The sequence below is a fragment of the Alligator sinensis genome, unplaced genomic scaffold, assembly GCF_000455745.1.
Source record: "Alligator sinensis unplaced genomic scaffold, ASM45574v1 scaffold441_1, whole genome shotgun sequence".
Taxonomy (NCBI): Eukaryota; Metazoa; Chordata; order Crocodylia; family Alligatoridae; genus Alligator; species Alligator sinensis.
Genome location: NW_005842313.1, coordinates 1557805 through 1568310, shown reverse-complemented (window position 1 = coordinate 1568310; position 10506 = coordinate 1557805). Strand labels below are relative to the sequence as shown.

The 10506-nt window shown below is 44.3% G+C and overlaps 1 protein-coding gene across 5 annotated transcripts in view; it reads left to right on the top strand.

The window, feature by feature from the left end:
* ALKBH3 (alkB homolog 3, alpha-ketoglutaratedependent dioxygenase) overlaps positions 1-10506 on the top strand; it is a 39960-nt gene that overhangs the window by 2734 nt on the left and 26720 nt on the right. For all 5 annotated transcript variants that reach the window (XM_025209869.1, XM_006028436.3, XM_006028434.3 and 2 more), the window contains exons 3-5: positions 3993-4105; positions 5011-5045; positions 8451-8498. In XM_025209869.1, the coding sequence (XP_025065654.1) occupies positions 3993-4105; positions 5011-5045; positions 8451-8498 (196 nt within the window). The remainder of the gene's footprint in view (positions 1-3992; positions 4106-5010; positions 5046-8450; positions 8499-10506) is intronic.

Sequence of the window (10506 nt, the reverse complement as noted above, 5' to 3'; positions counted from 1 at the left end):
AGAGTGTGTGGGTGAACCGGTGGGTAGAACTCGGGTTTCCAAAAATGGTACAGTTGAATCTTCTGGAACCATCTTATGTTTCATAGTGGATGAGCCAAATTTGTATTGGACTGCTCTCTGTACCTGCTAGCCCATGTACCTGACAGCCCATGCTAGAAAGGAGCAGAGAGCCAGCAGTGGAACAGAGGATGCCTGATTCTCAGTATTTCTGTCCTATGTTTGTGTAAGCTGCTGTCAGTGTAAGTTGTTTCCCATTTAGGCAGTTCACATCAGAGATAACAGCTTACTACTTCTTTGGCTTAAACCGTAGTAGACTGTGCTGAGGATGTCAGATTTTTAGATTTTAGCCTTGCTTGATAACCAGTATGGATGGAAAGGTTCGTTATCTGCACTTGAGTCTGAAAGGGACCTACTGGCTCACTGAGTCTAGTCTCCTATTTCAGGCAACCAAATCACATAATTACAATCAGAAACTCTTCCAGCTCTGTCTTAAAACTAGTTGAGTGAGTTTATAAAGCTGTTCCAGAACCTCACTTGAATGATAAGAAGCCTTTCAATATCTGGACAAAAGGTATTAGTGGCCAGTACATAACCATTTTTTTTTGTGTCAGCACTGCCCTTTAGTGTAAATAGGTAGGGCTGTGCGAAACAGCTGTGTTTCGATTCGGTTTCGGATTCAGCTGTTTCGGATGGTGATTCGTTTCAGTGTTTCAGATCACTGTCCTATTTCATTTCAACCCCATCTTTTTTAAGGCCCGAAGCACCTCCGAATCTGTTTTGAACGGGCTGCAAGGGAAGCTTCGCACAGCCCTACCCAGCTGAGCGGGACTTCAGGTCTAGGGCTGCAGGGCCCCAGCGAGGAGCAGGACAGGGCTGTGGGTGCCTTGTCCGCGGGAGGGGGAGGGTTGCTGCTCTATGTTCAGGCAAGGCGACCTCCGCACAGATCTCTGATCCCTGTCATGCCGGGTTGCAGGGCAGGGAAGCAGCGCAGAGTGGTGAGCAAGCCTACTGGTCCCTGCCACGTGACTCAGCTCCACATGGAGCAGAGATCCACACTAGGGGTCTCCTCACTGCCTGCCCTGCACTGTCCTGGCAACGTGGGTGGGGCTGCACGGGCGGGGAGGGGCGGCAAGGAGACCCCGGTGTGAATTTCTGCTCCCTGCGGAGCCAGGTTGCATGGGAGGGTTTCCCCAGCCCCCAGTTTGATTCCCCAGCTCTCTGATCATTCCCCCAGCTCTTCCTGGGGGGGCACGGGTCCCCGGATCTGCGCACCAGGTTTCAGCAGGCTGCAGTGCTGCCGCTGGCCCCAGGTTGCAGCGACAGTCTTCCCGGTGCAGGTTGTGCCAATTGGCTGCCACTGGCCCCAGCCTGCAATGGCAGCCTGCTAAAACCCCGTGCGCAGATTGGGGGCCTGCACCTCCCAGGAAGAGCTGAGGGAAGCGATCAGAGAGCTGGGGAATTAAACCGGGAGCTAGATGTCAAGATCAGCAGCCCTTCTTCCCCCTCTTTCCCCTCCCTCTTAGTTTTTATTTCCCTGCAAGCCCGGTTCCGAAACTCCGAAATTCTCAGAAACATTTCCGAAATGTTTCAGAGCCTTCCAATTCGTTTCAGAGCTGTTTTGGAGCCTTCCATTTCAATTCAGATTCAGTGTTTCGAGCACCAGAACAGCCTGAAACACCTCTAAAATGAAATTGCTGCCAAAATTTCTCACAGCCTATAAATAGGTCTTTTCCCTCCTTAGCATTTATAATGTATGAAATTTTCACAAAAAGAAATCTTACATTTCTACATGCTTGAATTTCTGGATGCTTTCAGTTCAGTTCTTTTTATTTAAGCCTAAGAAATGACATGCGCACAAACTACGCAAAAAGAATATTACAACTGCAAAGTCAAGCATACAGCTGTTAGTAAATGACAGAACTTACATTATCTATGCAACTTTAATTCACTGCATATGTGTATACATTTGATACAGTCTTTAATTACTTGAACACAGTTTTTCCAAAGTGCAGCTACCGGTAACCGCCGCCTCCTCTCCCCCGCCCCCCCCCCCCCCCCCCCCCTTTTGGTGTACAAGATGAAACTGCTTTGTAGCTACATGCCTTTAACAATGCATCTCAAGGAAGACCCAGGGTGTTATCCTCCTGCTGTACTCAGCCTTAATGAGGCTGCAGCTGAATTACTGCATCCAATTCTGGACTCCACAATTTAGGAAGGATGTGGAGAAGCTGAACGTCCAGAGGAGAGCCACACACATTATCAGAATGCAAGAGAACAGCCCTTATGAAGACAAGCTGTGAGTTACGGTACTCTTCAGCCTGGAGAATCGCAGGCTGAAAGGTGATATGGTGGCAGCCTATAAGTACGTAAGGGGTGTGCATCAGGATCTGGGGGAACACCTGTTCACCAGAGTACCCCAGGGGATGACAAGGTCAAGTGGTCACAAACTCCTGCAAGACTGCTTTATGCTGGACATGAGGAAAAACTTCTTTACTGTCCGAGCCCCCAAGGCCTGGAACAGACTCCTCCCAGAGGTGGTGCAAGCACCTACTCTGGACACTTTCAGGAAACATTTGGACGCTTATCTTGCTAGGATCCTTTGATCCTAGCTGACTTCCTGCCCCTTGGGTAGGGAGCTGGCCTTGATGTTCTTACGAGGTCCATTCCACGTCTGTGAAATCTATTCAATCTACCTCAGGGTTATATACTGTACATTAGCTTTTGTCCATAAGACCCTTGCCTTATACACTGCAGAATTTGGAAGATGTGTAGTGAATAAGGGAGGAGACTAGAAGAAGAAAGATGGTTTTATGATTAAGGCTGTTGAAAAGTGCCCTGGAAAACTGGATCCTATTCCTGCCACAGTGTTTCTGTGTGGTGTTACTCAAACCTTTTAACTTTCATAAGTTGCAATAGTGTTGTTTGTAATATGAGTGGTTAATTTAGGGAAGCTGAGGTCTCATTTGCAAAGTTAATGAGCACACCCAACTACAGGTGAAGCCAGTAGAAGTAATTTGAATGTATAAAGTATTATAACAATACTTAGTACTTTGAAAAATCAGCCCATGTATCTCAAGCTAAGCATCAAAAACTTAGTGGACATATTTATTAATCTTGAACTTTCTCTGCTTTAGATCTCCATCTGTCTGTTTTAGATCTCCATCTGTAAAATTGGGATAATAGCATCTGACCTCATGGAGCGTTGCTAAGATGCCTTCATTAATGTCTGTGAAGGACTTAGATGCTGTGGTAATGAATGTTGTATGAAAGCTCACAAGAAGGTTAACACTTTTGTATTCAGTATAAAGTTTGGATGGTGCGTAGTAAATAAGGCATCAGACCATACAGTGAACCAGGAAGATAAAAAAATATGAGTAGCTGTCTGTTCCCTGAGCACCATATTGTACATTTTGAGAGGCAGGGGTCTCTTCCGGTAAAGATTGTATGCGAGTCTGTATCATAATGTGAGTGCAGGAGGGGTTTGAATTAAAAATGCACAGGCCCTTGATTTCTTTCATTTCCTAACTTTGGTATGCTTGGCATTACATGCATGACCTATTACTATAGAACTGCTGTATTTAATACACATATACTTTATAAATGCCATTTGAACAGAAGCATGGAACTCCCCAAAGTCACACCTCCTAAGTTTTTAATGTCACTGTGGGCTGCAGTCTTTAATGGGTAGATCTACTGCCTTCAACTTAATATAGCAAAATATAAAGCACTGCTTTCTATGATCTCTTCTATGATCTAAAATGTCTGCATTTAGGGTTTGTATGAAGACCACTTTTATTCAGTTTATAAATTAAGAACAAAACAAACAGTGCCTGTCCCAGGGTCCAGATGCCTTTAACAAACATTAAACACAAATCTGACTCCTCCCTAAAACTGAACAATGATGTTATCCCTAACATAAATCTTGGTTTTCCATTTTACGTACTTTGTTTGACTTTGTAGTTGGTTTGATCCTGTTTCTTTCTTTGCTTCAGCTCCAGAGGCTTCTCTGGCCCGGAACAATGTTACTGTGGGCACTGGGCAGGCCTGGATGAGAAGAGAACAGCTTCCACTTGAAAAACCATACATATTTAAAGAATCAACAAAGGTAAGATTTTAGATAAGTTTTCAGTAGTGTCTTATGATGTACTGATGTGCTAAAGAAAGACTGCTTTAAGAAGTGGTTCCCCTTAGAGGTGGTAGGCCAAAAATAAAATAGCTCATCCCAAGTTTTTGAGACTTTGCAGATGTACTGTACCTGTGGCTTACTGAAGGCTTCATGGGTTCTAAACACTGATTTTATTTCTCTCCTTCCCCCTCCCCTCCCACCCCCCCCAAAAAAAAACCCAAAAAAAGCAAAAGTCTCAGGAAGGATTTGAGTTCTGCTTTTCACTCCCTTGGTTAGGGACACAACATTGGCAGGAAAAGCAGCCGCTGAACTGTTGAGGGAGAAACGTGGGATCCAAGTTGCAACCTTTGTTCTTTAATCCCTTGGCAGACCAAAGAGTAAGGTGCTCACAGAAGCAGGACGCGAGTTCCTTATGTATCCTTGCATTCCTTAGTATTAGAGCTTGGTGGATCAGTTCCAGACTAGGAATTCTTCAGAGACACTGTGATTCCATGGGAGTTTTTCCTCATAATAGTACCAGTGTGCTGTTTATGGGACTACATATATACAATGATACACTGTGCTGGGTGTTTTCCAAACAGTGACATTTTACATGAGGGACAGAGGAAAGGAAGCATGTCCTGCTGGGAGAACTGCACTGATTATCAGGACAGCTGGCTGATGATTTCTGCTATAAGCCCCAGTCATTCCCTCCTCCCTGTTTTAATGCAGTGCTGAAGATAAAACAGATTCACTCTGAGTGGTATTTCAGTACTGAGGGACTGGTAGCAGGAGTAAGATCTAGGCCATTCTAAAAGCATAGGCATCAACATCATCACCACTTAGCTGAGAATTAACCTGTCAGTTGTTTTATATTTAGAGGTGGTCTTCTTACTGCCTTTCAGATGGAACGCAAAGCTCCAGAAACTCGAGTGATAGAGTGAGTATAATACTGGCTTCACTATCTTCGTTGTGGTGGATTCTCCTTCAATGGCCTGTGGTAAGACAGAGTTGAAGGATGTTCTTCATTTGTAATTGCTAGAACTGTGGGGAGAATTTTCAGTACAAAATATGACATCCAGTTTCTTGAGCTTTGGGCCTCACACCGATATTCTATGTGGTGGAGTTAAAGGGTGTTACGTTTGTTTTACTGTGTTCATATGAACCAGGAAGAAAGAATAGCTGGGTTTTGTGAGGTTAAGTTGTGAGACAAGTTACACTCGGTGCCTTTAGAGCTGCACATTGATGATAAAGTTGCACACAGAACTATCTTCCACCCTCTTTATTCTTTTGCTGTCACAAGCCTGAAGCACAGACACAAAACAACATTGCAACACCTGCTGTTAGGCTGGGTGTATTTGGAGGCTTCCATTGGAAGATTATAATCCCAAATTCAGATGTGGTGTCTCCAGGTGCTCTGCCTTTCATTCAGAGTGAGAGCTAGACCAGCAGCCTGTTTAACGCATTGGTCAGATTGTTAATGTTGGTGGTAAGGATGAGATCATTAGTCGTAAATTTAATAAATTTATGCTGCCATGTGTTTATTGTCAACTTTCCTTTTATTAACATTTTATCCGGAATAATTCCTGGTATAAACTATACCAGAAATTGCCAATCGAAATCCAAGACGTCTTGATATTAGAGCAGCTGCAGAGGCAGTCAGAATTCAAGCAACCCTACATATAAGTCAAGTTCAGGAATGGCAAGTCAAACACCGTCTACCATGAGGGCTGAAGAACTGCTGTAACTGTTAGTGAATATTGCTGACTGATAATGAAGTTGGGTGTTTATGTGCTTTGGACTGTTGATCACCTTAAAATATGAGACAGATTTGTTTCCTGGTATACTTAGACCTATGTGTATTTGAGCGTGTTCTCCTCAGATTTGTTTCATGTCTGACTATACTGAAAGAATATCCTTAATGCTCAGTTCACCAGAAATAATTTTCAGATTCAGTTTGTAAAACATTGGCAGTTGTTCCATATTTCTTACAAAATGTTTCAATTTCCTGGTTGGAGAGTATTTTCTCTGCACTTTAAGGACAATACTAAAATAGGAATTCGTGAATTGGAGATCACAGCCCAGAGTACACAGGTGACCTTATGTTCCTAAGTGTGGTTGGGAAAATAATTCTACTTAATGTGCAGGCAGTTTTCTGTCCAAGTTTGCTGCAAAATCATTGCTTTGGGAATTTACTAAGTAGTGTTTCACCAGAGGCACTTATGGAAACTGCAGTAAAACGAGATATTTTCAGTCTGTTTATCAAAGCTTCTCAGTTTCTGTTTCAGAGCAGGGACAATAACATCATAAAGCCAGGAAGATACAGCTGTATTCAGAGCACCTTTGTACACGCAGTATTTTAAAAAGTGTGTTAACGACTCATAGGCTGCAGTGCTGAACAGATCTTACAGGGTTACTTTAAACATGTTAAAACATGTTCTGAATGCAACATTCAGCACTTATTTCCTACAATGTTACTTTTTTCACCACCATATAGGCAGGCTTATAGGCCATCCTCTCTGTGCAGTAATTGTGCAGCACAGATAAAAGCCCCTGTCCTGAAGAGTTTACATTTGAAAACCGGAGCATGAGCTAGTTGGCAAATAAAAGACCTGGGAGTCAAGAGAGTTAGATTCTATTCTATGTTCTATTGCTGACTTACTCTCTAGCTTTGGGCAAGTGTCCTCAGTTCTCTTTGCTTCATTCTCTTCTTTGTAAAATGAGGATGATGATATCTACCTCAAAGGAAGCTTAATTAATAATTTTAAAATATTCTGATTCTTGGATAGCAAGTGTTCTAGGATTTCACTTTTACTTAGTAGGAAAGGCATTAGCAGATACAACATAAATCAGCACTACCAGAGAATGTGAATATAAAATTAAAAATGGAAGGAATGCCTTGCAGCGGAGGTGGGTTCAGGGAAGAGGGCTGGTAGGTGTCGCTGGGCTAAGAGGCTGTTCTAGGCGAATGAGACAGCATGTGGCAGGAAACAAAGGCAGCAGTCAGGAGAGAAGCTCAGGCTAATCTTTGAAAGGCAAATACTAGTATTTCTCAGCCATGCACCTGGCAACTGACGAAACACATTTTATCCTGTGTACCACCTATAGCAGTTAAATATTGTTTTCAAATATGTGGCATGGAGCACTTCCTATAACATGGTATTTATTTTGCTGTGCTAGCTAAAATGAGGGTGGCAGCCTTCTGATCTTTTTCTGACAAAATCAGGCTATATATGACTGTAGTACAGGTTTCCCTCGATTTATGCGGGTTCTTTATATGCAAATTTGATCTTATGCGATGAGCATATTTAGACCTATAATTCATTATATGCAAGGTAAATTCACTCTTATGCGATAAGCATAGATGCCCGCCTCCTGCCCAAGCAGGTAAGTCTGTGGGGGGGAGGGGAAAGGGCTGTGGCCCCACTCACCCCAGCCCTGGCTGCAGCGGCCCCGGGAGTCGCCAGCCCCAGCTGCCTGCAGCCCTTGTGCTGCACTGTAATCCATCGGTCGTCTGTGTCCCCCCCCCGGGCTGTTTGTCTGCTCTCACCTCTGCTCCTGGGCTGTACTGTGCCCTGGTGCAGGCAGCTGGTGTCAGCTGCTCCCGGGCCCACTTCAACATGGGCTGGGGTGAGTGCCACGCAGCCTGGGGCTCCACTTGTCTGCACTCACCACACCCCATGCTGGAGTGGCTCTAGGAGCAGCCAACGCCAGCTGCCTGCACCATGGCACAGTGCAACCCAGCAGCTACAGGCGGCTGGCATTGGTCTCTCCTGGGGCCGCTGCAGCTGGGGCTGGGGTGAATGCCGCTCTGTTCTCTCTGCTTTGCTGCCTTATGTAGCCCCAGGAGCGGCAGCCCTCCCCCCGCCCCTTCCCTAGTCCCAGCCTCCCTCCCTCCCTCCCTCACCACCATGCGAACCTATCCCTATTTGTTACATTGTAAAGTGGGTTCACTTTATGTGAATTAAATTTATGCACTGTTCTCCGAGAATGTATGTACCACATAAATTGAGGGAAACCTGTATGTAGTTGAAAGAAATATGGGACCCTTGTTACTGTCTCTGGAGCCCATGAGGCTTATGTGGAGCATTAGGCCAGTAGGGAATATTTCACAGACAATGCGATTAGGCCAGCTGAGGTTTGAGTTTAATAGGTCAGGCAACAGACTACTTCAGAGATATCTCTGACATTCTTCTTCTTCCTGGTCCGTATAGTTATTACACGGTCCTTAGACTACCATCCCTAACCTAAGCTTGCATATGATTCTAAATGATACCTAGGCATACATTAGTATCATTAGTTGTATTTTATTCATCTTATAGTTATTTGTTGTCCATGTCCTCAGCAAACAGGGCCTCTATGAGATCAGCACGTCACCAACAGGAGCGTCTCGGTAAGTGAGTTAGATTTTTTTTTCCAGTGGTTTGGTTGCTGCAGAGTAATGCAGTGACGGTTTTCTGAAAACCACGGTCATTTGGGATTTTGGTTCTGGTGCGGATATTTTTCCTCTATTGCATACTTTATGTAAGTTGGCTTCGGAGGGAAATTTGCCTGCTGATGCATCAATCAGCAGTGATGTGGTTAATTCTGGGCAGCTGGAAAGAAGTTAAGATTCCATTGCTGCTGCGGGTAAAAGTGAACCTATACAGATGAACTGCACTTATTGCTTCTAATGTTGTCCCCTATAGTAGAAAAGTGACCCTGTCCTCTTGGTAGGGCAACCCTCATGGTGTGCAACCACTTTTTAACTACATTAATCCCTGCATGATCTTGGAATCACCACAATTGTGCTGTTTCTTGGAACAGAATTCCCAGTGGTGCATGGCATTTTCCCATTACTGGGGTAGCACTTCCTTCTGACCTGATTATCTAATGCAGACCATGAAAGAATACATCAGTCTGCCAGTAAGAAAGTCTGATTTGGTCTAAATGCTGGCCAGGAGCATTTCCTGACTAGGAAAGGCCAGCTGGTAGCATTGCGGTTCAGGATACCTGCTATCTTCAGCTAGAGAAAACCAGTTAAGCTGAGGCCATCTTTACTGTTCCAGAGAGTAGTAAAGCTTTTTCAGGTATTTACTACTTTTAGATTTTGTTTTCCTAAGTCCATGGTGTCCAAACTTCCAGCCCTGAAGACTGGATGAGTGGTGTAGGGTTAGTCCATGGCTAGATAACCGCCCCCTTCACCTGTATGGGGTTGGCCCACATGTGTAACCCCATGTGCGCACATCCAGCTGGCCCACCCAGCTCCTCACTGGTCCAGAAACTTGGCAGCAGGAGAGCATCAATTAACAGTGCTACCACTCCCCTGCTGCCATTTTTCTGGACCTGTAGGCAGCCCTGCAGGCCAGATGACAGCTCCACAGGCCAGAGGTTAAGCACCACTATCCTAAGCAAATGCTTCACAAAGGTTATTCCTAAAACACCCATTTCTTTAAAACCTGTTTCTGTGTAATTTATAAAGAATGTCTTGAGATTTGTCCTTTCCTCATTAGGTAAAGATTTGGGAGCAATAGGACAGTAATGCTTTGTGCCTTTACTGAATATGTGAGAGGCATGTTGTAGCCATGAAGGTCCAGAAATTATGTGAGGGGCAAGGATTTCTCAGGATGACATCTTTTGTTGAACTGATTGTGCTGTTACTGATTCTCATTTATTGCATGAGTTTTTTGCTGGGAGAGTGAAGACAACTGTGCTTTCTTCTGTCTGAACATTAGAGGTCTAATTCTGCTTAACTTTTTCTCCTTGTCCATCCTTGTCCAAATTGCGACCCAGTGATTTACTACCGTGCAGTGTAACTAAGTGGGAACAACTGGGGCAACAGTCCTAGGTGCCACCTTTGTGGCAGAAAGCACAAACATAGTCACTGCTGCAGCGGCAGCTGACCATGCTATCTCTCACCAGCACTGCCCTGAGTATGGACCTATCCTGCTGTGCCTCTAGTGACCTAATAGGGAAGCCAGACTCTTTTCTCCAAACTGGTGCGTTTTGTGGGAGAATTTGTCCATTCTTCATCCGTAGACTTTGCTGCATCATACAGTCAAAAGAAAAGAGGCTAAAGATGTTTAACTTGCTTGAAAATACTGGAAACACAAGCAAGGGATAGGCGCTGATTCATCAAAAGTATTATGTATATGCTTCATTTTAAGCACACAAGCAGCCCTTTGGTTTAATTGCTTTGTTGGATCAAAGCCTAAAATGTTACTGCTTCAATACACTTGATAACCAAAAGCTGCTAGTTTTGTAACTGCCTCTAAGTAAAGGGTGCTTTCTGTCCCATTGCCCAACCAGAAGCAGAAGCGCACAAAATCACTGGTCACTTTTGGAAATCTTGGCCTATTCCTTCAAGAAGTATAACTGCATTTAAATGCAGTCCCACATTATCTGCTGACACTGCACTAGTA